Source organism: Sebastes umbrosus, chromosome 3 (genome assembly GCF_015220745.1).
Source record: "Sebastes umbrosus isolate fSebUmb1 chromosome 3, fSebUmb1.pri, whole genome shotgun sequence".
NCBI classification, from domain to species: Eukaryota; Metazoa; Chordata; class Actinopteri; order Perciformes; family Sebastidae; genus Sebastes; species Sebastes umbrosus.
In genome coordinates this window covers 40,183,182-40,210,983 of record NC_051271.1, presented here as the reverse complement: position 1 = coordinate 40,210,983, position 27,802 = coordinate 40,183,182, and the positions used below count along the sequence as shown (strand labels likewise).

At 42.0% G+C, this 27,802-nt stretch overlaps 1 protein-coding gene and 1 long non-coding RNA gene across 3 annotated transcripts in view; one reads left to right on the top strand and one right to left on the bottom strand.

The window, feature by feature from the left end:
• Nucleotides 1–22,701, bottom strand: part of si:ch211-89o9.6 (myoneurin) — a 36,995-nt gene extending 14,294 nt beyond the window's left edge. For both annotated transcript variants that reach the window (XM_037761469.1, XM_037761478.1), the window contains exons 1-5: nucleotides 22,060–22,701; nucleotides 7,875–7,978; nucleotides 7,539–7,656; nucleotides 5,734–5,891; nucleotides 2,029–2,140 (exon numbers count right to left, since the gene is read on the bottom strand). In XM_037761469.1, the coding sequence (XP_037617397.1) occupies nucleotides 2,029–2,140; nucleotides 5,734–5,891; nucleotides 7,539–7,656; nucleotides 7,875–7,978; nucleotides 22,060–22,354 (787 nt within the window). In that variant the 5' untranslated portion in view covers nucleotides 22,355–22,701. The remainder of the gene's footprint in view (nucleotides 1–2,028; nucleotides 2,141–5,733; nucleotides 5,892–7,538; nucleotides 7,657–7,874; nucleotides 7,979–22,059) is intronic.
• Nucleotides 22,702–26,791: 4,090 nt separating this feature from the next.
• On the top strand, nucleotides 26,792–27,251 carry LOC119483488. Its single transcript, XR_005205705.1, has 2 exons — nucleotides 26,792–27,036; nucleotides 27,144–27,251. It is a non-coding gene; the product is annotated as an uncharacterized LOC119483488 (long non-coding RNA).
• The last annotated feature ends 551 nt before the right edge of the window (nucleotides 27,252–27,802 follow it).

Genomic DNA, 27,802 nt, shown 5'->3' with positions numbered 1-27,802 from the left:
GACCAGGTGCATCTGCTGGGTTGGTGAGGTGAATCCTTATGAAGGTGGTGGGCTGTTGAGTGGCTCTGCTGATGATGTGGTGTGCTTTAGTTGTGGAGATGCCTTGTTTTTCCAGTTTCTTCTTTTATTTCTTCGGTGTTTATGTCGGTGCGGATACCCTTGATAATAAGCTGCTTGTTGCTTTTCTTGCTGGGCGGTATGTGATCTTTGAGTGTTGAAATGAGTGTTGGTGCCAGGGGGAGAGAAGGGAGTTTATGGAGTGTATGTCGTGTGTGAATATGAGAATGCCTCCTCTCCACATGCGGACTAACTTTTTGATTGTGATGTCAGGTTTGCATCGGATGAGTTCTTCGTAGATGGATTTGTTGGTGGTAGAGATGCCGTGGTTGATGTTATCGATGACTACTGGTATGAGTGAGGGGCTTTGGGATGAATCTGTGTCTTCTTGTTCTTTCCGTGCTCTCTTCTTGGGGTTGGTGCTGAAGTGTTCGCTGTATTTGTCCTTGTTTTGGTTGACGGTCTCTGCAAAGGTGGCTGGATAGGGGGGTGCAGGGGTGGGGGGTGTGGGTGTAGGTCTTGTGTGTGGGTTGTGCTCATGAGGCCGATGGTGTTTTGGAGTTGTGGGATGAAGGGGGCAAGTGGAGTTGATATGATGTTCTTATTGAGTTCGGTGAATAGTTGTTGGATTTTGTCCAGTAGTGCTGCCAGGACCTGGGTTTCAGTGGAGGTGTGGGTTGGGGGGGTTACTGTTTCATTATTGTTGGTGGTGGGAATGGTGAGGGTGGAGTGCAGTGCTGGTGTTTCCTTTGGTGTTTTGGTGTCTTGTGGTTTGTGACTGGTAGTTTGTGGTGTAGTGGCTCCCCCTGGTGGTGTGATGGGCTGTAGTGAATCCAGTTCCTTGAGGGTTTCTTTGATGAAGCTGTCCACTGAGAGTGATTGGTTTTGGATGGTTTTTGATTTGTTGGCAAGCTGCTCGCGGCGGTATAGGCGTGGGCCTTAGGGGGTTGTGCAGGTGGTGGTCCGGGCTGTCTGGGTTTCTGCTGGTTGTCTTGTTCCTGTGATGGTTTGGTCCTGTTGTGGTCTTTTTGTTGGTGTTTTTCGGTTTTGGGGGGATGGAACGTTTTTGTGGTGGGTGTAGGCTTTTTCCTTCTATTGAGTTTCCTTTTTTTGTTTTTCTGGTCCAAATGTTCTGCATCTCTTCCTTTGATAGGGGACCGGTTGCCATGGTTAGTGGGTGGTGTAAGAATGTTTAGTGTGTGTGTGTGAGTATGAAAAAATAGAATCTCTTTAGGATAAAATAAATAGAAAAGTCAAATACTGTGTATATAATAATAGTAAAAATAAAATAAATAAATAAAAAAATAAATAAATAAAAAAAGTAGAAAAGAAGGTTGCGACATTGTTTAAATGGGGCTTATATGCCATAGAGTGCAGTGTTGTGGGGAGGGACAAGGAAAATGTGTGTTTGTGCTTTAAAACAGTTGGCTAGGCTGCAATGGTGGACTGAATAAATAAATCAATAAATAATGAAATAAAACAAGAGGATAAAACTAACCAGCGACAGCAATCAAAGAGCAAAGACTGAGAAGGGGGAAATAAAATACTGGCTCTTGATGTAACAAGGGATTTGTTTGGTGTGCTGAGTGGTGGTGTCGAGTAAGGGGTGAACGTGATGCATTAGTGAGAATCAGTGTCTAGAAAATGATTTAGTGATGTGTGAGAGCAGGTAAGTGTCTAATGTTCCTAGTGCTACTGAGTGAGGTGAGTGAATGTGCCTTAGTGCAGTGACTTCATTTAAAAAGACCATTCCCATGTTGGCTTAAAAGAAATAAATAAATGAATGATTAAGAAACAAGGCTCATCCGCTCCGTGTTGGTGGCGTTGGGCTCCTGCTGGATTCTCTCTCTCCTGCTCAGCTCGATAGGTAACAAACGCAGTCTCATCAGGTGATCACTCTTTCAATCGCTCACACGCGAGGCAGTACTTGGTGAACAGTCATTTCAAATGAAAGGTGGATGGTGGACTCACCCTCTTGTATGCTGAGGCCCGTCTGGCTCTGAGCCCCCGTCGCCCCCGTCAACGGCTCCACCTCCTCTACCTCCTCTACCTTCACCAGCACCACATCTGGCTCCTCCTCCTTCTGTACACATAATAAAGAGTGGAAATGTCACGAAGGATTGCAACCGATACAGAATGTGCACAGTGAATTGATTTGAACCTGCCTTCTATTGTCATGTTTGTCATTTCATTTTCCTTCTTGTGTTGTCTAACAATAGGTTGCAACAAGTTTACTATTGTAAACCAAGTGGAGCAATGACTTAGGAACAAAAAGGGGCTTTTAACATTAACATCACTTATACATACAATTTTTAAATGATATATTTACAGTTTAAAATATTTTAAGATGTATATATCATCTATTGCTGACAAATATAAATCCTGCACGCTGCATATAGATATAAACATGCATATATTGTACACAACCACCCACTTCATGTATATCCATTCAATGTTTATTCCTTTGCACTATTTGTATTGTTTACAATTTACAGAAACACCTGACTTGCAAAAAGACCTTGTGTTGTTGGTCATTGTTGTTTTATATACAAATATACTATACACATATTTTATTTTCACCTACATATGTATGATAATGCAGTTTATTTGTACACGTCTTTGTTGCCCTTGTTTTTAGCTATATGCCTATTTCTTCCTTATTTCTAGCTTCCTGAAAATGTTCTTGAACTGTGTACAAGTACATTGAGATCAACTTAAAACCAGAGTTTCAGTTAGAACATACTTCACTTTGTGACCACTCTGTTCTGCTGAATTACTGATGTTTTTTTATAGCAGTAATGCAAATCTGATTACATTCATCTGAGATTCAAAGTCATGACAACTTCATTCTTAAAAAAGGGGGCTTTTAAACAAGACTTTTCAGTGGTTTACGAAGCATATTTTATTCCATAAATGACAAGTTGCATACAAAATGTGAAATATTTCAACTATAAAACACATGAAATGTGTTACATTTAGAATGACGATGCTCTCAAACATTTACCTGGAGTACATGGATACCACTTTCAGACCCAGTAAATAACTGAATACTGGCCAAGACTGAATTCCAACACAATACTTCTTATTTATTACAACTATATAGCCAATGGAAACAACACAATGTGTAACATATGTCACTGGACAAACCCCATTTTAAACCTATCCTACTTTAATGGAAGTGGAACCAATTGTCCCACCATGTTCAGACCAGTCAGTCAGTCAGTGCACCCCCTCACCTACTGAGTGATGCTTGTCCTATTTTAGGGTTTAAATTTGCAACTGTGCTGGCCTTCTTTATGCGACAAAACATTTTGAGCCAAAAACTGATTTCCGTTTTTGTGATTTGGTTCCAGCTTCGACAGCAACTCAGCAGCTTTGCTTCAAGGTCCAGAGTGTAGGATTCAGGGGGATTCATTGGCAGAAATGGAATATAATATGAAATGATATACTGTATAATATAATATGAACTACGTGTTCATTAGTGTATAATCACCTGAAACTAGGAATCATTGTGTTTTTGTTAGCTTAGAATGAGTCCTTCATATCTCCATAGGGAGCGGGTCCTCTTGGCCGGGTCTCGGGGTGTGGGGTAGAACACATGCGCAGTGTAACTGGAGCTGCGGCCGGGCGTTGCGACTGGCTCAATTTCGGCGAGTGCAGACCAGATTTTGTTGTACCCCAAAGATATGACACGTGACAGCTCCTCTTTTCACTGTCCTTGTTCACGGAGTCCGCCATGTTGCACTGCCATGTTTCTACAGTAGCCCAGAAGGGACAAACACTGGCTCTAGAGACAGCCTTTCATATTTTTATGCTACCTGAAGGCCGCCGTAGTTCTCCAACATGCTTGGAAAGGGAGGGGTGAGCGGAGGCAGTTAAGTTGGTTGCAATCTGCTTGATGACACAAAATGTGACACACTGCTCCTTTAAGAGATGTGTGCCTGAAGCTGAACAGCACCGTCTCAGCCTGGGTTTAAACATGTGGCAGGAACCATTCTAATAGAACAGCTGAAGAGAGGGTGTTGTGGAGGCCTTGTGGGTCAGATGCATACCACACCATACTTAAATGGTAATTGTCACACTCAATGAGCCACACTGTTGCACTGGGCGACATGTTCCTTCATCACGATGAACACAGACTGTCATTTATTCTGACTCAATCCCACACACACCGTCCTGCTGCCACTAATGCTCACTAGAGCACCACATGTGGATGAATCCACCGCTGAAGATAGGACACATTTCATCCTGGGGGGGGTAGCTCAGTCCGTTGGGTCTTGGCTTGGGAACCAGAGGGTAGCCAGTTCCAGTCCAGCACAGACCACGTTACAGAATGTGGACCCGACTATGTGGCAGCCCCATCACTCTGGCATCTCTCCACAGCATGTGCATGTGCATGTGCATGTATTTCATTTGTGTGTAATGAAATAACAACAGTCCCAAAGAGTATTTTAATAAAGTACTTATTCTATAAAAACTACAGTGACCAGCTGTTGTAGAGAAATTACATAGCCTTTTCCAAAAAACATCAAACTATACATTTGTGACATGTTTTTACATCAATCAGAAAGTACTGAGTGACACACTAACACAATGGTGGTTTGAGTCTGCACATGACATGTGTTGATAGTGACAGACTTCTCCTTTAAGAAGTATCATCCTGGGTAGAGGATACTACACATTTCAGGTCTATAAACTAGTAAAAATATGACCCCACTGTTCCGTCTGAAACCTTCACCAGGACATTGTGTATGGATTTTTAAGAAGACTGATAAATTCATCATAACTAAGTTCTAATTGTTTGTCCAAAAGCTGCTTCACTTCAGCAAGATTTGGTTGGTCAAAGTCAAATTTAAAACATGTTTCTTGTTAACGTCTGTGTGAAACATGTAAACATCTCTTTAGAAAGTTCTTAAGAAGGTCCTTTGAATTATTTTCATTCTGTTGGGCAGAGAGTCTTTTTTACTGCCAACCAAGTCTTTGCTGGGTTATTAAATCCTACAGTAGACTTCCGGTAAGAAGACGGTTCAGGTCTGTTCCCAGGTCTCCAATTCAGTAGACATTTCAGGGTGGCTTTTTTGCTGGTGTGTTTTCAGGTTTCTTATCCAGGCAAATCCCCTCCCACACATCCCACAGCTGTATGGTTTCTCTCCGGTGTGAACTCTCTGGTGTTTCCTCAGGTTCCCAGCCTCGGAGAACATCTTCCCACACGTGGCGCAGCTGAAAGGCTTCTCCCCCGTGTGCACGCGTTGGTGGATCTCCACCTTCTTGGGACGGTTAAAAGCCTTGCCACAATAGCTGCAAACAAACAGTCTTTCCTTGGTGCCGGTTCGCTGGTGCACTTTGCTGCTGTCACTGACGGACTGGGACGGGGGGGAAACCGAGACCGTACCGAATCCAGCCGTTAATACTGGAAGAGGTTGATGGGAACTCAGCCGCCGCCATCGAGTATGAACAAGATGGCCTTCTTCCTTCCACTTCAACCACAGACTGCTCGTCAAAAAACTCCTCAACCAACGCGTTAGTGCTTTTATTGTTGTCACTTAACACATCAAACTGTGAATCATTGCTGCCGCCATCAATATACTGGTGTGGGTTTATTGTTTCCTGCAGCGAGTCTCTGCCCTCAACAGAGGCACTGAGTTCACATTTAAGGAGAGGAGAGGAGTCACTGACCTCCACTCCTCTGCTGCTGCTGCTGCTGCTGCTGCCGGTGCACCGCGTCCTGCTGCTCTGGAACTGGGACCGGGACTGACTGGAAATGGACTGGGTGTCCTGCAGTTCAAGGCTGGGTCTCCGTCCTGCAGGTCCACGAGGGACACACTCCACCATTCCTTTCGAGAGACGATGTGGGGCAAAGAATGGAGAAAAAAACAGAATCATTAATACTTTAGTCTCTTGATACAGACTCAATTTCTTACACACAAAATATCCATGCCTGATGAGGTACTAGGTCTGCAACTAACAAGAATTGGATTATTGATTAATCTGTCAATTCTTTCATTGATTAACTGATTAATCATCATTAATAGCTCACATTGTTAATTCATCATGATGTACATTTCCAGAGCACTAATTCAACAGTACTGCTGATCATACGGTTTCATTCACTAACTGTTTTTAGTCCATTTCATCCATCACTGTAAATTTACCCTTCTTTGAAACTCAACACTTCCTGCAGGTGTTTCACATTAAAAGCCGTCCAACAGCTCAAAGGACATAATCCCTGACCTCCCTGACCTTCCTGGCAGGTGTGTTCTTTTTGTTAAAAAGACACAAAAGAGCAGCAAAGTGGTCTCAAATATAAGCCTGTTTTAAATAAAGGCCCAGTTCTCTCTGCAGTGGAGGTAAATAAAGACGCCGCCACTGTTTGAGAATTTAGGGTAATCAAAACTTCTGTGTAATATTGTCAAAGCTGTACAATAATTTGACTGTAAAGAAACATCTCTTGAAATGGGCATCCAGCGACGGAGCTCCAGAGTGAGACCAAACATTTGTTATGTGAGACTTCTATTTTTATTAGTCACACCGATGCGCCAAACATTGAGCAGGTCTGTCTGTGTGTTTATGTGTGAAACCCCGCCCTGTACTCCTCCTCGAGTGACATCACAACCTTAAAACATACCGGCAATTCAAAATGAAGACAACTATTGATTGTTGGATTCATTTCACAAGTGGGGAGGGCAAAAAGTATTGCGTGTGTGCGTGTGTGTGTGTGTGTGACACCATAGGCTAAATTTAAGAACACCAAACCCAGCGTCCGCAGTTTGTATCGCAGTCCTTCTGTTATACATTTGTAGTCTCGCAGCCAAATCCAATCGGTTCCTTATCGATTCCTCTTCAATGCTTTCCGACATGCTTTGCACATGTACAATGACCAACCCGATATCACGCCAAAGGGTGTAATAGACCCGCCTGTCCACCAGAGGATAGCGTGTCGGTGTCACGTTTTGACTCGCAGAAATATGAATATTACACGCCTGTATTAACTTGCATTACCAGCGGGGGGGGGCAACAAAGCCACTGACTAATGTTTAGGCAACAAAACTACTTAGTTAGGGTTAGGGAAAACGTCATGGTTTGGCTTAAAATAAGCACGTAAGCTAAGAAAACACATACAATGTAGGTTTTTTTTCCCATCGCCGAAACATAGGGCTCCCCTGGAAGCTATACATGAAGTCAGATCTAAAATGTTATTCCTTCATTTAGCACAGAGATTTCTAAAATTTCTGAGTGAAAGGCAGTGAAAAAAGTTAATTTCAGACCCTGAAACTGACCATCTGTAAAATCAGTGGAGTGCTCTTTTAAATGAGGAAAGAAGTAGTAAACAGGAATCTGACTGAGGATTCAGTGTATAGTTTTCCATGTTACAGACACTCAGTAGGTCAGTACTGGAAAAGTATTGCTTTGCTTTTTAATACTCAGCCTTACACACAAGGTAGTCTTCTATACACATGCAACAGTATTTTGTCTGTACTCACCATCATCTCCTATAAGCGGCACGTCTTCCTCTGTTTCTTCAACTCGTGACATGTGTGCCTCCACCTTCTCCTCCTTCACCAGCACTGCCTCTGGCTCCACCAGCTCCACGTCTGGAGACTGAACAACAAGGTAGGTTTGTCACTTTGTCAGCAAAGACCAGTTTCATATTCATGCAGCTCTAGTAGATGAGTTCACCCAGTACAAACACAACCCCCAGCTGGAAGGTTCTATGTAGCATCGCTCAGAAGCCAACCTGCTCCCAGAGCTCTGATTGTCAACATCCACTCGTGTCTACACGAATCACAGTAACCGTGACTCCCTTGTGGAGTGCTTACCTTGCTCTGGATGCTGTCAGAATGGACCGGCTCACTGCTTGCAACCCCTACAGCAGCTCTACTAGACCACAGAGCCACATCCATCCGTCGCTCAAAAACACCACCTACACAAAAACAAGAAAAATGTCTATTTAGAAACACTAAGTGTACAGTTCACTGGTCAGTACTGACGGTGTACGTTTCACTGGTCAGTACCGACGGTGTACAGTTCACTGGTCAGTACCGACGGTGTACAGTTCACTGGTCAGTACTGACAGTGTACGTTTCACTGGTCAGTACTGACGGTGTACCTTTCACTGGTCAGTACCGACGGTGTACAGTTCACTGGTCAGTACCGACGGTGTACAGTTCATTGGTCAGTACTGACGGTGTACGTTTCACTGGTCAGTACCGACGGTGTACAGTTCACTGGTCAGTACTGACAGTGTACATTTTCACTGGTCAGTACTGACAGTGTACGTTTCACTGGTCAGTACTGACGGAGTACCTTTCACTGGTCAGTACTGACAGTGTACGTTTCACTGGTCAGTACTGACGGAGTACCTTTCACTGGTCAGTACTGACGGTGTACATGTCACTGGTCAGCACTGACAGTGTACATGTCACTGGTCAGTACTGACGGTGTACAGTTCACTGGTCAGTACTGACGGAGTACCTTTCACTGGTCAGTACTGACGGTGTACATGTCACTGGTCAGTACTGACGGTGTACAGTTCACTGGTCAATACTGACAGTGTCACTAAAGGGGAAGCAGAGATGGGACAATACAAAACAGAATGTGTATTGTCTCATCATACCATCATAACACAGATGTCTTTACATAAGTATCCAAATAAACCCAAGCATATTGTTGCTAAGGAATGTTAATGAGTATGTTACATTAACAATCAATCAACTGTTGCTAACAAATTGACCAGAACAGCTCTAGAAGCTGCTGATATTGTAGATCTGTCAGACCTTTGTTTACAGCATTTGTTTATTGTGATTTTTGGATGAAAATAATTCAAGGATACAAAGCAAAAGTTAACATTCACTCAACAAGAGACAACCAAAACAAGACAGCTATGGTAATGAGATAGAATATACAGTGCATTTCAATGTAGGTCCAGTATATAAAGTACAGTAAATGTGCAGCCTATAGAGCAGTAACAACTTAGTGTATCGTACATATGTAGAGCATAGAGTTAGAATAACACATATTTACATTCTAGATTATAAAATGTGATTATAGGATGACCCTGCCCCAGCATCTACAGATCACAACTCGGCAACATTCATGCTGCAAAATGCTCGCTCGCTAAAGCACTTCTCATCGACGACATCATCAAAACAAAATGAAAATTGATTTTTCTATGTGGACTTGTTAGTCCCGCAGTGGGGAAATTTGCAACTGGACTGTTTTAACATCTTACAGCATGTCCAAGGTCCCACCCACGCCAAAGGGTCACGCGTTGGACCTGGTATGCTCCACTAGCACAGCTCCCTCCCACCTGCAGTGCCTGGACCTAGGGCCGGGCGATATGATATATATCGTCAAACAATATGAAAATGCCTATCGTTTATATTTTTCCTATATCGTTTCTATTGTGACGTCGAATAACCAGCAGCCGAACTGCGTTACTGCAATATTTACGTCATTTGGACACTCTACGTTCCTTGCATGTGGGAGCCGGAGCAGAGCAGAGCAGGAGAGGGCACAACATACGGAAACGTTCTCAGACTCAGCCCAACCAAAACAAGAAGAGCTCGTAAGAAAGTCCGACACGGACTAAAGGCAGATCTGGAGTGCAGGCAATCCGTTGTCATTAACCGGCACGACATGCCTTTTTTTTCTTCTTCACCTTAAACGGACAACAAACTGTACACAGAAATACGTTGACACAATGTTTTGTTTCTGGCCACGTATGTAGGAACAGTATCTCTGTTGTACTACATACTACGGCTAACGCTGGGGCCACACAGCGCGCTTCAGGCTCGCCTGACGGCAGCGTCACGTCGTGGCCGCGTCATGCCCACCTAGGGTGTTCACACTAGACACGAGTTACCCACGTCTCGGGAGCGTCTCGGAGCTACCTGTCAGCTGTGTTTTTGCTGTTGCTGACAGCCCTTTCTTTCTACATAGAGTTTGCCTTTTAATGGCCATTTAACTTCATAATAAATGTGATTTATATTTATTTAAGACAAAAAAGGGTAAGAACTGTGTGGTAATTTGTAAATATTATTAAAAACAAGCAAATAAATTCATACATAAATATTAATATATAGCCCATATAAATCCCTCTTTTCTGTCAGTGAAGAGGGATATATATATAAATCCCTCTTCACTGACAGTGAGGAGGGATTTCTATGGGCTATATATATATATATATATATATATATATATATATATATATACATATATATATACATATACATATATATACATATATATATATATATACATATATATATACATATACATATATATACATATATATATATATATACATATATATACATATATATATATACATCTCTCTCTCTCTCTCTCTCTCTCTCTCTCTCTCTCTCTCTCTCTCTCTCTCTCTCTCTCTCTCTCTCTCTCTCTCTCTCTCTCTCTCTCTCTCTCTCTCTCTCCTCTCTCTCTCTCTCTCTCTCTCTCTCTCTCTCTCTCTCTCTCTCTCTCAACACCACGTAACTTTATTGTTCTTTCTTTTAGAGGTGTTATTTAATTTTTTTAAAGATATTTAATAATAATTTTCGTTTTCTAAAGGTTAACAAATAACGAAACTGTTTATTTTGCTTTGTTTTATAATAATAAAAAAAAAAAACACTTTACTTATATTTATCATTCTGAAATACTTCAGGTGTTTTTCTCCATCAAGGCGCAGTTCAGCAACAAGGTGGTGAAAAGCTCCAAGTTGCCTGAGATGTCAGAACAACAGCATTTATAATGTAAATTGCTGTCCCGCCCCAGATGTAAATTAAGTCGTTTTCGATAAAAGCCGCAACCTGGAATGCTGTAGAACAGGAACCCGAAACCCCCTGGAAATGTTGTTTAAAACTGTGCCAGTCAAAGTGAAGAGGGATTGCTGTAGGCTCTCTCTTACTACTAATGTATTTATTTATTTTTTGTATTAATATATAGCCCACAGAAATCCCTCTTCACTGTCAATGAAGAGGGATTTATATATATATATATATATACATATATATATATAGCCCATAGAAATCCCTCCTCACTGTCAGTGAAGAGGGATTTATATATATATATATAAATCCCTCTTCACTGACAGAAAAGAGGGATTTATATGGGCTATATATTAATATTTATGTATGAATTTATTTGCTTGTTTTTAATAATATTTACAAATTACCACACAGTTCTTACCCTTTTTTGTCTTAAATAAATATAAATCACATTTATTATGAAGTTAAATGGCCATTAAAAGGCAAACTCTATGTAGAAAGAAAGGGCTGTCAGCAACAGCAAAAACACAGCTGACAGGTAGCTCCGAGACGCTCCCGAGACGTGGGTAACTCGCGTCTAGTGTGAACACCCTAGGTGGGCATGACGCGGCCACGACGTGACGCTGCCGTCAGGCGAGCCTGAAGCGCGCTGTGTGGCCCCAGCGTCACACTACATCATTATTACTACTACTACTACTACTACTATTATTACTGCTACTACTACTACTACTATTATTATTACTGCTACTACTACTACTATTATTATTACTGCTACTACTACTACTACTACTACTACTATTATTACTGCTACTACTACTACTACTACACTACTATTATTACTGCTACTACTACTACTACTATTATTATTACTGCTACTACTACTATTATTATTACTGCTACTACTACTACTACTACTACTACTACTACTACTATTATTACTGCTACTACTACTACTACTACTACTATTATTATTACTGCTACTACTACTACTACTACTACTATTATTACTGCTACTACTACTACTACTATTATTATTACTGCTACTACTACTACTACTACTACTACTACTAATACATTGCAATGACACCGAATGTAAACAAAGCAGGTGCAAAACTAGTACAAAGAGTTACTGTCTACAGCTAACCTCTGTTATTTTAACCAATGATATAAGAATCACTGAGGTTATGTAGGCTATAGGGATGTTAATAATTAACCGTTAACCGACATTAAGCAATTTAAACGATTAACGCTATCGGTTAAAAGAAATGCTAATAATTCATTAAAAAGCTGAGAAAAACTCGTCACTTAGAGGAGAAAAGCTGGTCCACCTTAAGAGGTGGAGCCGGCGTTACAGATACAGGAAGTTGGCTCCCGTCTATAGCTCACTTGAGTAGAGGAGTTGTAGCCTCGTAGCATTATTCACCGACAAATAAACTGTACACACACTGTCTGCTACACCTCAATCACAGCTAGAACGCCACCAACAACACAGTCGGTCAGAAACTTGCTAGAACGCCCCCAACAAAACCCACATTCAACACCTCCACACACACACGCACGCACACACACGCACACTTGGTCTGTCAGAAACTCGCTGAAGTTACGCCCCGCTGACAGAGCGTATGTGTGTGTGGCTACAGCAGGCACGGAGCCACTGGCAACGCTAGCAGCTACTAACGGAGCACAAACACACACACTGTTTTATAGGCCAATCGCTATCGTTAATCCGGACAGACAGAGTGTCGTTATGCCGGACAGACATACAGCTGACAACCTGCTAAACTGAACTAAATGTGCGGTGGAGACTTTTACGGAAAGTGTCTGCCTGCTAAATTAACGCTCCCAGACTGGAGACAGCGAACGCAGCATACGCTCCCGTACAGGTGAACTGGAGACTGTCTGTTGTGCTCATACACTGCAGCTGGTACACCGCTGCATGCGAGGCACAAATCTTGTCGGTTAGCGGTTAATAATCGGTTAACGAAGGTCGGGTATCGGTTAAGAACATTTTTCAAAATTAGCATCCCTAATAGATTATATACACCGATCAGCCATAACATTAGGACAGCGTGGGCACCCTGACCGGTCTGCGGCTACGCAGCCCCATATGCAACAAACTGCTCCTCACTGTGTGTTCTGACACCTTCCTATCAGAACCTTCATTAACTTGTTCAGCAGTTTGAGCTCCAGTAGCTCTTCTATTGGATCAGACAACACGGGCCAACCTTCGCTCTCCACATGCATCAATGAGCCTCGGGTCTGAGCCTGTCGCCGGTTTTCCTTCCTTGGACCACTTTTGGTAGGTCCTGACCACTGCAGACCGGGAACATCCCACAAGAGCTGCAGTTCTGGAGATGCTCTGACCCAGTCGTCTAGCCAGCACTATTTGGCCCTCGTCAAAGTCGCTCACATCCTTACGCTGGCCCATTTTTTCTGCTTCCGACTAGGGATGCTCATTTTGAAAAATTTTCTTAACTGATAACTGACCCTCGTTAACCGATTATTAACCGTTAACCAACAAGATTTGTGCCTCGCGCCACCTGCAGTGTATGAGCACAACAGACAACTGAGTCCCCAGTTCATCGTCCGTAAGCGTTAACTTAGCAGCTTCGATGCTGCGTGTAGTGTCGCAGACATGCAGCCACTTTCCCAGTAAAAGTCTCCACCACACATTTAGTTTAGTTTAGCAGGTTGTCAGCTGTGTGTCTGCCCGGATTAACAAAAGCGATTATCTGATAAACAGTGTGTGTACTTGTGCTACGTTAGCAGCTCTAGCATTGCCGGAGGCTTCGTGCTTGCCGCCGCCGCCGCCGCCACACATGCAGTCTGTCAGCGCAACGTAACTTTAACAAGTATCCATGTGTGTGTGTTGGTGGTGAGTGTGAGGTTGTTGGTGGCGTTCTAGCTGTGAACGTAGGTGTAGCAGTGTGTGTACAGTTTATTTGTCGGTGAATAAATGCTATCAAACTACAACTCCTCCGCTCCGCTCAAGAGAGCCGGAGAGACCAGACCTGACTTCCTGTATCCTGCAACTCCGGCTCTGCCTCTTAAGGTGGGCTGTTAACCGTTCTAACCGATAGCGTTAATCGGTTAAAATGCTTAATGTTGGTTAACGGTTAAACGGTTAATTATGAACATCCCTACTTCCAACACAAAGTTCAAAATGTTCCCTTGCTGTCTAATATATCCCCCCCCACTGCCAGGTGCCATGGTAACCAGATAGTCAATGTTATTCACCTCACCTGTCAGTGGTCTGAATGTTATGGCTGATGGGTGTACATCTTACATGCAGTTGATTCAGACCAAGATTTCTATCTATAAATTATGGGACAATGTCTGTGACTAGGCCTATATTTATTCATTTTTTCTCTAATTTCACTTGAAACTGTTATGTTCATTTTGCACCAGAGTTCTTAATAAAATGAGAAAATACTCCGTACTTTTCATTTGTCAAATATTTAATTCACACAGGAGGAAACAAAAATAGGCTTTACCATGTAGGTATTTCATATAGAATTACCAGAAAACATATACCGTGATATATATTGATATCGAGATATGAAATGACCTATATCGTGATAGAAGATTTTGGCCATATCGCCCAGCCCTACCTGGACCTAGCCATCTCTGACCATCATTCAGTCCTTTTCACTATTCCTGTCCCTCTGCCCACGTTCAGGAAAATCAAGGCAGTGAGCACACCAGCCCTATCAAACTTGTTAGGTACCCATCTGGCCACGGTTGATGGCCTGGTAGCCCACTACAACACTGCTCTTTCCCTCAGCCTGGACTCTCTTGCCACCTCAAAACCCTGACTGCCTCCTTCACACATTCTGCTCCTTGGTTCACCTCTGAACTCCGCTCCATGATGGCCTCCGGTCGTCGACTTGAGAGGCTCTACAGTGGCCTCACCGTCCACCTGGAGGCCTATAAAGACCACGTCAGATCCTACAAGGAAGCTCTCTCATAAACCAAGTCACAATACTACTCCACTCTCATCAGTAACCAGCAAAACCACCCCAGAATGCTATCAACCACCTGCTCTGCCCCATTGACCCCCACCACCCCCCAGGTGCCTCTGACCGCTACATCAAGTTCCTGGATTTCTTCCAGGCCATAGTTGACTCCATCTACCAGCAGCTTCTGGCGCCTCCCCCCACCTCTCGACATGCACCTGCGCCAAAGGTCACTGCTCCCTCCACCGCACGCCTGCCTCAGCCCTGTCTATCCTCCTTCGTTCCTGTGGATGCCCCTCAAGTGGCTAAACTAAGGCTAAGGCCTTCTCCTACTCCCTGGACCCCATGCTCTCAGCCCTGATTAAGGCATGTCTGCTGCCCTGTGCCCTACCATGGTTAACAGCATCAACTCCTCCTTGGAATCTGGCACAGTCCCCTCCAGCTTCAAAACGGTCTCCGTCACCCCCACCTTAAAGAAGCCAGGTTTGGACCCGGAGGACCTAAACCGCAACCGGACGATTTCCAACCTTCCTTTCCTCAGTAAAATCCTGGAGAGAGCAGTTGCCGCCCAACTCCATCAGCATATGTCCAACCATGAGCTCTATGAACCCCTACAATCTGGATTCAGACCTCACCACAGCACTGAGACTGCCCTGATCAAAATCACCAACGACCTCCTCATCGCAGCTGATTCCGGCCACATCTCCATCCTCATCCTCCTTGACGTCTCTGCAGCTTTTGACCCAGTCTGCCACTCCATCCTCCTGAACCGCCTATCGGACCACCTAGGACTCACCGGGACAGCTCTCTCCTGGTTTCAAACATAACACTACAACAGAAAACAGTTCATCTCCTTCAGTGACTCCAGTTCCTCCCCAGCCCCAGTCAACCAAGGCGTGCCTCAAGGTTCTGTGCTTGTACCCCTCCTATTCACCATCTATATGCCACCATGGTCTCAATTTCCACTCCTACGCCGACGACACACAGCTCTACCTTAGCACTGTTTTATAAAACAGTGCGTAGGATACGCACTAAATGTTGATGTACGTACAAATGAGGAAATGTACGTACTTTTAATGTTGAGTCATTTATCAATTAATGAGTCAACACCCATGTAGGCATAATTTACTCTTCCCTCCTCTTTTGTGTCTTTTATTTGGGGAAGTGACCTCTTTAAATGTGTACGTGGCTAGGGCTGTCCCAAATACCATTTTTTGGGCTTTGAAGCTTCGGTGAGAAATGTTCGAAGGTATTCAAAGCTTCACTGCAAGGCGCAGCGCAGCAGGCTGACAAGTTCTTCTCTCAGTCTGTCTTCATCTCCCCCGTTTTAGTGGCGCTGCCGCACTACTGTACTAACATCGATATCCATCTGAGAAAAACAATTAATGCTGAATATGAATAATGGATAATGTTGTGGGATTACTCCTTATTTCATGGGTTATTTTGGGACGAAGCATTCGAATACTAATTTGGAGGTCAATTACCATGGTAAAGGTCGAAACATTTGGGTCAGCCCTACATGTGGCACCTATTCACCTCAATGATACATCAAGGCATTTAAACTAATTTATATACCACAGAACTTTAATAGCTCATAAATGTTTCAGCAAGATTTCTGCTTATGTTCAAAACTTTCTGCACATTCAAAACATGTCCCACATATCTGTGCTCTCTGAGAAGTCGAGAATAAAGTTGTGATATTTTGAGGAAAAAGTTGTAATATTACGAGAATAAAGAAAAAAATCCACCTTCCCTATAGTCTGCTCTGCATTATATTATTCCGACCATCTGACAAACACATAACCCCATCTGGGACTCTGGTCTTTGGATGAGACAGCTGCACTTCTTCAGGGGTGGAGAACTGAAACTAACTGTGTGTCTTATTGTCCAAACAATGTTCCTCAGTTTTCAGTGGGAAGCATCCTGGAGTCTGGAGACAGTCTCAAACAGAGCAAAGGTGTCTATAAGTGAGGGGGATGCAAAGACACAGACACAGAGCTGCTGGTCTCGTAATATTATAACTTAATTCTCTAATACTCAGATTATTATTTTTTCTAGACTCAAACATTTGCCGTCTGTCGTAACTGAAAAACTAGAATTCCACCTTTATGGTTTATCTTATTCTCTCACTAATTTACGTCTGTATTAGAGCAGCTTTTTTGATCAAAATCATGGCTAGGGACAATTCAGCAGATATTGGAAGTGACATGTCCCTACCGTCCCCTACCGATTTAGGCTTCTCCATAATATGATAAGAGAATGAAGTTGTTAATACATGCAGTGAGAGGGACAAATCAGCAGACCTATTATAATTTATTATAATTGATAAGATAAGGTAAGGTAAGGTAAGATATACTTGGGCTACAAGCTGCTGCATCACACAACACAATTGCCAAAGTCACAATGCACATACACACACAGAACAGACTGTACATACACTCATGCATATACATGCTTAAATCCACATGTTGATTGTGAGACAGTAGTTCTTTTAGCTAAGTTTCAAATAATAAAAAACAGGTGTTATCAAACTGGATAATAAATAATCAAGTCACAATGTATTAGTCCCCAATAAAATCATATTATATAACATTCCCTTGGGGGGCACCTGGGCTAATAGATTTAGGATCAGATATTGCTTTATTTACCTTTACATGTTGGACTCAGTTAGAAAAGAAAAATACCATTTGATAATAAAAGGATTTACATTCATCTGTTTCAGTTTATCCAGTAATAAATAAGGCTAGAGAGTATTAAAAGCTGAAATAAAATCATGAAAAGTAAGTGTGCATATGCCATAAGCCTCATCCACACTGGGAACGTCAGGAGCGCGTGGTTGCTGTGTGATACACGTGCCGGCGTTCACACCAGCTGCATTTCAGCTGCGTGTCTGCTGCGTTTCTGCTGCTGCTGTCAGCCCTTTCTTTCTACATAGAGTTTGCCTTTTAATGTCTATTTAATTTCATTATAAATATAATTTACAGTGGAGGAAATAAGTATTTGATCCCTTGCCGATTTTGTAAGTTTGCCCACTGACAAAGAAAAGAACGCTCTATAATTTTAATGGTAGGTTTATTTTAACAGTGAGAGACAGAATATAAAAAAAAAAATCCAGAAAATCACATCATATAAAAGTTATAAATTGATTTGCATTTGATTGATTGTGGGAAATAAATATTTGATCCCCTAGCAACCAGCAAGAATTCTGGCCCCCACAGACCGGTTAGATTAGTCCTCTCACTTTAAGAAAATACTCTGAATCTCAACTCGTGACCTGTGTAAAAGACACCTGTCTCAACTCATTACCTGTATAAAAGACACCTGTCTCAACTCGTGACCTGTATAAAATACACCTGTCTCAACTCATTACCTGTATAAAATACACCTGTCTCAACTCATTACCTGTATAAAATACACCTGTCTCAACTCGTGACCTGTATAAAATATACCTGTCTCAACTCGTGACCTGTATAAAAGACACCTGTCTCAACTCATTACCTGTATAAAAGACACCTGTCTCAACTCGTGACCTGTATAAAAGACACTTGTCTCAACTCGTGACCTGTATAAAATACACCTGTCTCAACTCATTACCTGTATAAAATACACCTGTCTCAACTCATTACCTGTATAAAAGACACCTGTCTCAACTCGTGACCTGTATAAAATACACCTGTCTCAACTCATTACCTGTATAAAATACACCTGTCTCAACTCGTGACCTGTATAAAATACACCTGTCTCAACTCATTACCTGTATAAAATACACCTGTCTCAACTCGTGACCTGTATAAAATACACCTGTCTCAACTCGTGACCTGTATAAAATACACCTGTCTCAACTCATTACCTGTATAAAATACACCTGTCTCAACTCATTACCTGTATAAAAGACACCTGTCTCAACTCATTACCTGTATAAAAGACACCTGTCTCAACTCGTGACCTGTATAAAATACACCTGTCTCAACTCATTACCTGTATAAAAGACACCTGTCTCAACTCATTACCTGTATAAAATACACCTGTCTCAACTCGTGACCTGTATAAAATACACCTGTCTCAACTCATTACCTGTATAAAAAGACACCTGTCTCAACTCATTACCTGTATAAAAGACACCTGTCTCAACTCATTACCTGTATAAAAGACACCTGTCTCAACTCGTGACCTGTATAAAATACACCTGTCTCAACTCATTACCTGTATAAAAGACACCTGTCTCAACTCATTACCTGTATAAAAGACACCTGTCTCAACTCATTACCTGTATAAAAGACACCTGTCTCAACTCGTGACCTGTATAAAAGACACCTGTCTCAACTCATTACCTGTATAAAAGACACCTGTCAGATTCCAACCTCTCCACCATGGGCAAGACCAAAGAGCTCTCTAAGGACATCAGGGACAAGATTGTAGACCTGCACAAGACTGGAATGGGCTACAAGACCATCGGCAAGCAGCTTGGTGAGAAGGAGACAACTGTTGGTGCCATTATTCGGAAATGGAAGAAACACAAAATGACCATCAATCGCCCTCGGTCTGGGGCTCCATGCAAGATCTCGTCTCGTGGGGTATCAATGATCATGAGAAAGGTGAGGGATCAGCCCAGAACTACACGGGAGGAACTTCTTAATGATCTCAAGACAGCTGGGACCACAATCACCAAGAAAACCATTGGTAACACACTACGCCGTAATGGATTAAAATCCTGCAGCGCCCGCAAGGTCCCCCTGCTCAAGAAGGCACATGTACAGGCCCGTCTGTTTGCCAATGAACACCTGAATGATTCAGAGAAGGCTTGGGAGAAGGTGATATGGTCAGATGATACCAAAATCGAGCTCTTTGGCATCAACTCGACTCGCCGTGTTTGGAGGAAGAGAAATGCCGACTATAACCCCAAGAACACCATCCCCACCGTCAAGCATGGAGGTGGAAACATTATGTTTTGGGGGTGTTTCTCTGCTAAGGGGCAAAAAACGTGTTTTGTGAGGTCAGTGACCTTGACACTTGACCACCTGAATCTAATCAGAAAAAAGCGGTGATTTTCAAAAGGTAATCGATTAATTCACAGTGATTTTTGAATAATGTTTTTGCTTAGAATGCACATCCCTAGTCTGGAGCTCTGCATACATGTTGTGAGCCAACAACATTTGTTTTTGATTTTCTAATGTCATTTTGAATTTGTATGGCCTTTATATGATGACAAATGTCTTAAAAGATGGACTGGGGGTAGCATGTTATGCATTATGAAAATATTCTTGACAAATGCCATTGTTGATCCTAATGTAGTGAATCATTGGAGTGTGTGCAGTCACTAGGGTGGAGCACTAAAGGTACTACATCGGCTCCAAGTATTGAATCAAATAAAACTCCAATGTCAATTCTGTAGCCTTAATGTAGCATCAGAGAGTTATTATCATACATTTATTAAAATATGCACTGAAACTATTTCTTAACCTGGCAGTGTCCAGTGAGGTGTTTACAAGCCACAGTTTGGTCAAATCTGAAGTGAGAGGTCAGTTAGCTGAATAGTACAGATAGGAATATATCAGTATATGGGAATATACTTATGACACAGCCTCTGATGTCTGTTAACCAGAAGCTAAAGCTACTGACTGCTGCCTCCTCTCATGTCATCTTCCTGAACCAGCTGAAAGACCCAGGATACATTCCAAATCGCATACTTCTTCTTTTTACTTTTCATACAGACTGCAGCCTAAAGTAGCCTACCTACTGTTGCATGCAGTATGCATACAACTGGGACATACTACTTCTTCATAACATTGCTCCTTCAACTTTGACCCTCTTGCTCATATATCCGCTGGACAGCTGCACAGAGGATTGTGGGTCAGAAAAGCCAGAAAAGCTTGGTTGCTTTCGAGAAGTCAAAAGATTACGTCCTAACGTCCTAACCACTTCTCCTAACCACTTTTCCTTGACCTCGATGGAAAACGTCATGAGGTCAAGGAAAGATGAGAAGGAGAATTCAGAAGGACTTAGGAAAAGACAACCGCGTTGTTCAGAGAATCCAACTGCTCTTTAACTAGACTCCGTCATTATGATGCGACGGCGGCAGATGTTAGTGACGTCAGTCTGCCGTGGTGAAACTACAATGTTCTGAAGGTGGACTACAAAAGGCGCTGCTCTCCCCGTGTGTTGTTAAATAGGTCTTTCAGTGACAGACTGCTTCATCCGCTGTGTGTGAAAGAGAGATACCACAGATCCTCCTGCTGCTGGAACACTCTATCAACAGATAATAAAGATCATCTGACCTAACGAGGACAACCGGTGATAAATATCACTTCATTACCAATGAACAAAGCAATATATGATAGATATTGAGTTAATTGTTGGAGTTATGGAGAAGGTGTAGGACCATATACTTCTTCCAACTTCTCTTTGGACATGTAATATTTATTTATGTTGATTATTAGTTAATGAATTATTATGAATTATTATTAGTTAATCCAGATTGTTTACTGTTAATTTTATTAGTTATTCTTGTTTTGTGTTTTACTGAGGTATTTGTTACATGTTCAAAATAAATAATTAATTAAAAATAAAGTGAAACGAAATGGTTGTCAATGTCCACCTTTATTAAACATGAATCCCAATAAGTATATGAGTGTATGAAAATAATATGCAAGATCAGCATATCGTTTGTTATTATGAACGGCAGAATGGTGCGTCTCTTCAAATGCTGCGGCCGCAAGGAATTGTGGGATGTTATTCTCTCCTTTCCTTTGGTAAAGGATGCTCCAGTGTAAAGGAAGCATTGAAGCTCCTTTCCTCAGCATTTAGAGGATTCTAACAGCTCTTATCATGGCTGCTACTGAGGTACTGAGAGGGTCATCTCACTCCGTCAGGATCCTTCCTAACCGGGCTTATAAACCGCAAAATGCGAATGGATCTAGAAGGCCATCCTGGTATTTTTGGCATACTGCATTTGCCATGCTAGCCTATGTAATGGAGCATACTAAATAGTATGGTAGTATGGTAGTCAGGGTACTGGAGATCACAGCCGGAGTCAGTTCATTGTGACGGAGCCTACAGTGACTTTGATTAAACTATAACAGCTGGTTTAACGCGTCTTGCACCTAAATACATGTTGGTACTAAAAGGTGATCAGTGTGTTGCCTCTGCAGTTAGCAGGATGTGTGTGTTCATCCTGGCAGAATCAACCTTTAGACCCTAACAGGCCGGAAACAGACAATACATTCAGTGTTAAAGAGTGGGTTTGATGATGCAGTGATGCATTAGTATTGTGGTCGTCTTACCGGTGGAAGGCGAGGACTCCCGCAGCCTGTCGCTCCCGTGGATCTGCCCCCTCGCTCGGCTGCTGTTCATGGCGCTCTCCCGCAGCCTCCTCTCGGCGTTGCCTCGGGCCATCTTCAGCTCCAGCAGATGCAGCTTCCTCTTCAGGGCTTTGTTCTCTCTCTGGCACTGAGACATCTGTAAACTCACCACCGCATAGTCGTCGTCCACCAGCTTACAGATCTCCGCCACTGCTGCGTTAGCAAGGACCTCCATGATGGAGGCCATCTGGGTCTGGAAGGCCAGGCGGCTGGACATGGTCCCTACAGGCGGTGGCTCGGTGGCTCTCCGGCGGCTCCGTCCTTCTGTTAATACCGTTCAACTCCCCTCGCAGGATCAGGAGCTATTACAGCTGTAGTGGAAACTCGACGGGTTTAAGTGTTGAGCAAGTGAAGGAAGACTTAGCTAAAGCACCGTCTACCCCTCTGGTCACAGGCTCCGATCACAAACATACTACTTCTTCTTCTTCTTCTTCTCTCGGTTCTTCTTCTTCTTCTCTGATTAATGGCGGATCGCAAACCAACGAGTATATGTGCATACCGCCACCTACTGTTCCTACTGTAGTGTGTAATATCAGGGCTTTAGATACTTCAGGTTACATGATGTTTAAGGCAAGACTCAAAATAACAATAATAATAATAATAAAAACAACAACAACAACTATATCTTACGATCGAATCCTGTATTTTTATGAAAAATAAAGAGAGCCTTGCAACATTCCCTCATTATCTCACGCATCCCTAAAATCCCTTCCAAGTTCCATCCCCGCTCTAGCTCATATATCTTATCACGCAAGATGTTCCTCTCTGAATTATATTTACGGTACCTCATAATAACATGCTCAACATTTTCAGGAACATTACAAACATCACATTATCTGATACACACTTTGCCATTAGATAAAGAGCTGATTTTAGTCCAGTAGCCTGTGTCCCAATCTTAATCTTGAAAAAAGCACTTCCTCTCTTCTGCACTTCCCTTTGAAATCCTTCACCTTAAGTGATTTCTGTATACTGTAATAGTGTCTCCCTTTAGTATCTGTGTCCCACTTCTTCTGCCACACCACCCTCACTGCCTTTCTTATTAATGATTTGGCCTCACCTTTTCGAAAAGAAACTTTCATTATTTCATCATCATTTAATTTCAATGCTCTCTTTGCAGTCTTGTCTACCCTCTCATTACCTTCCACACCAGCATGAGCAGGAACCCAACAAAAATGTACATTAATTCCAACTCTTTGTATTCTTAGCATAATCATAAATATTTCCATCAATAAATCATCTCTTCTTGTTTCTTTTGAGCTCACACTATTAAGAGCTGCAGGAGAGTCTGAACAAATGACAACTCTCTCAGGCCTTACCTCTTCTATCCATTGCAATCCTAAAATTATAGCAACTATTTCTGCTGTAAATACAGATAATCTATCATTAATTCTTTTGCATATAACTACTGTACATCAAATCAGGTATGTATACTCCTGTTCCTACATGTCCACTCCCTGGATCTTTAGATCCATCAGTAAATATTGTCATATAATTACAATAATTCCTCTTCACATAGTCTTGAACCAAATATCCAATATTATCCACATTCCTTTTACTCCATTCTCTCTTCTGCTCTACAAGTTGCAAGTCCACATTTGGCACAGGAAATATCCATGGAGGAACACTACCCCACACAGTATTTGGCCCATAATCTAACCTATTTAAACCATATTCTTCTGCTATTGTATTAATATTCCAACCAAATCCTTTACCTTTTTGTTGTTGTGAGTATTCCCATCAATCACACAGCACCTTTGTTGTAGGTTTCTCCTCTCCAGATCCCTTTAACTTAACCCAATATGCCAGTGACAACTTGAACGCCTTAAATATAATGGCAATTCATCAGCTTCCACCAGTAGTGCATTAGTAGGAGTTGTTTTAACTGCACCAATACCGAGTCTTAAAGCTCTGAACTGAATTTTGTCGAGTTTTTCCAAAACACTTTTGGCTGCTGCTCCATAAACCATACACCCATAATCAATACAATACCTGTAAATATCCAGTAGTGATTGTTTATCTGCTCCCCATTCATAACCAGACACTGATCTCATGACATTCAGTACTTTTTACATTTAGTTTCAACCTGTGAAACATGATTCCTCCATATACATTACTCATCAAACCATAATCCTAAATATTTAAACTCTGTTACCCTGTCCATACTTTGACCATACAGTTTCAGCTGTACATTATCTAGCCTTCTCTTCCTGGTAAACAACATGTAGCATGACTCTGCAACTGACATCTTAAACCCCAAATCATATGACCATCTTTCAACCTTAACTATAGCACTCTGAATGCTATTAGTCACATGTCTAATGTTTATCCCTCTTTTCCATATCGCCCCGTCATTTGCATAAAGCGCTGACCCAATATCTCTACCAACATTCATAAAAATATCATTTATCATAATGTTAAACAGAATAGGGCTAATAGCACTGCCTTGAGGAATACCATTTACAATATCAAAATCATCTGAAGCAGCATCTCCAACTTTGACACGGAATACCCGACTAGACAGGAAGTCTAAAACCCAGTTGTACAACCTTCCACCAATACCCATTTTATGCATTTTAATCAGTAGTCCTTCTCTCCACATTGAGTCAGAAGCTTTCTCAATATCAAAATACACAATAGCCATGATCTCTTTCATACTAACGTCTTTTTCTGCCTCATTACTAACTTTCAACTTTCACCAGAGCATCTACCGTAGATCTTCCTTTACGAAATCCACTTTGACATGTGCTTAGCAATCCTCTTTGTTCTAAGTATGATAATCTACGAACAATCATCTTTTCCATCCATTGGAACAAGTACTATGTTAACTCCATAGGCCTGTAGTTTCCTGCATTAGCTGGGTCTTTACCAGGCTTACCAAACGGTAGCACCAGAGCATTTTTCCAAGGTCTAGGCATTATACATTTTCTCCATATCTTATTGTACAGGTTAAATATAATTTTCAAGGCTTCATCTGGTAATTGTCTAAACATAGCATAGCATAGTCGATCTTGTCCTGGAGCCGTATATCCACATCCCTTCTAAAGCCATTTCCAACTCATGTAATGTAAAGTCCATGTCAAGTGACGATCCATTACTGTCCGTCAGTATTTGCTATTAAAATGTCATTTTTTACGTTGTTTATGTATTTCATCTAAGTGACTTCCACTCTGAACACTTGCAAACTTCCTACCCAGTAGGTCAGCTTTCCCTTTATTTGTAATTGCCACAAATTCTCCATCTATCAGCGCTGAGATCTTAACAGATTTTCTTTTCCCACTCATCTTTTTAATCTGACCAACTGTCACCCAATTTTATTTCTCTGCCGATAGAGAAGCAGAATTGCCTCCATGCATTCTTCTTAGATGACTTCATTATTTTCCGTGCCATAGCTCTCTTCCTTTGATAATTCATCACATTATCTTGACTCAAATGATTTCTTAAAATTCTGAATGCATGATTTCTTTCTTTTATAGCATTTTCACATTAATCGTTCCACCATGGAACCATTTTTTTCCCCCATTCACTGTGCTCTTAGGAATACATGTTGATGCAGCACTACTAATCATGGACGTCACTGCTACTGCACAGCTTTCTACATCACCCTCCATCCATATTCTTCTAGCAGACTCAATACAACATTCTCTAAATTTTTCAGCTTTATGAAAACACCATCTTTCTAATGCATAACCTTCCTGTACACACATCAAAATTCTTAGAGCATAATATCGGAAAGTGATCGCTCCCTATGTTAGTATCATTCTTGACCTTCCATTCACATAAATTACTCAAATTTCCAGAGACCAGAGTAAGATCTAAACATGAAACTGAATTTCTTGTATCATCCACCCTGGTACCTCTTCCATCATTAAGACAAGCAAGTGATCTCTCCTCGATTAGTTCTTCAAATACTTCTCCCTTTGCGTCTGTATGATCACGCCCCATAGAGTATTGTGAGCATTAAAGTCTCCACACCATATTTCCCTTCTATCAACACTTTCTGAGAGCTCATGGAATATTTGCATTGACAACTTCTTGCGAGGATTGTAAAAATTGGCTAATTTGATATCTCCTCTGGGACTACATATTTTTATCATTATACATTCATACTCAATTGGGACATTTACTCTTTTATATGCAAATGTATCCTTAATGAATGTCCTCCACCTTGTTTTCCAGTTCTGTCACATCTAACAGAGCTGTAACCTGCATGATAAAGTCCAAGTGTGGTCTTAACCAGGTTTCTTGTATACAAATAACATCAGGTATAACTTCTAGATCAGCTACAACCTTCTTGAGCTCTTGTCCATTAGCAATTAAACTTCTGGCATTCTATTGAAGGATATGAAATACCATGAGGAAGCTAATCACCTTGAGACAGTCCATCAACATTAGAAGGATTCAACATTTCATGAATCAGTTCAGCCGTAACTTCTTTAATCCCCAACATCTCTATAGCTGCCTCTACAGTTGTCTTGATTCTATCACTTTTTCCTGTTGTTGTATTGCCAAATTCACAGTCTTACAGATGAAAGCAATAAAGTTGATTTTATCCACAATCAGTGTATCCTCACTAATCTCCTTATATATATATTGATTTGCTTCTGTTTGGCTCTGACTTGTGGGAGCCGGAACCTGTAATACTCATCTACTGTCATGTTCACTACTGTTAGTCTAGGAGTTCCTTTTGTTTCCTATGTTTCCCTGTCCTTTTGTCTCTTGTGTGTTTTCCCCTGGTTTGTCTAGTTTGTCAGTGTGTCGGGAGGTGTGGCCTTCCTCCTCCTCCTCCTCCTCTGGGCGGGCTCGGCTGGAGCAGCTGCCACCAATCATCATCACCTGCAGTATATATACCCCGGTTTTCCTGCTACTCGTCGCCAGATCGTTCCGTCGCCCTCAGTGGTATTGAACTTAATCAGGCTCCCGAGTATTTTTGCTCTTGTTTTTGATGTTGCTCTCTTGTTGGAATTGTTTGGACTTAACTCGTGTTTTTCTTGCTCTGTGCTCAGGTCTGTCACCTGCCAGCTGTGGCTGCTCCCCACCTGCCTGCTCACTCCTGCACTCTGCTCATTGGATTAATTTGGAACCTTTTTGGAATAAATATTCTTTTTGTTCTACCTTTAAAACTCTCGTTTTGTGTGCTGCATTTGAGTCCACGTTTTTGGGAACTACTCATAACATCTACTCTCAGACTCTCTTGCACTATTGTTCACGTGTGTTGTAACACTGGCTCTGGCTAGTTTATTTTCCCTCACTTTTTTAACTGCATCAGCATACCATAGCTGGTTTGTTACTTTATATTTCTGCACCTCTCTAGCTTGCCTTTAATAAACATTCTCTCTACTCCCACATTGTGGAGGTAGTCTGTGATAACCCTGGCTCTGTGGGGGTGAGCGTTGTTTCTTGGAGGATGAAGTTAGGTCGCAGATTGTGGAGATATGGGATCGCCACTGGCTGCAGAATCTCATCCCGATATCTCACTGCATTGAGATGGCCTTCAATGATGACAAGTCTTGTTTTGCCAGTGAGGGAGATGCCGCCCCACACCATGACACTGCCCCCACCAAAAGCTGTTACTCCATCGGTGCAACAATCAGCATAGCGTTCTCCGCGTCGTCTCCATACTTAGACCCTGCCATCCAACTTTCGCAGGCAGGACCTGGACTCA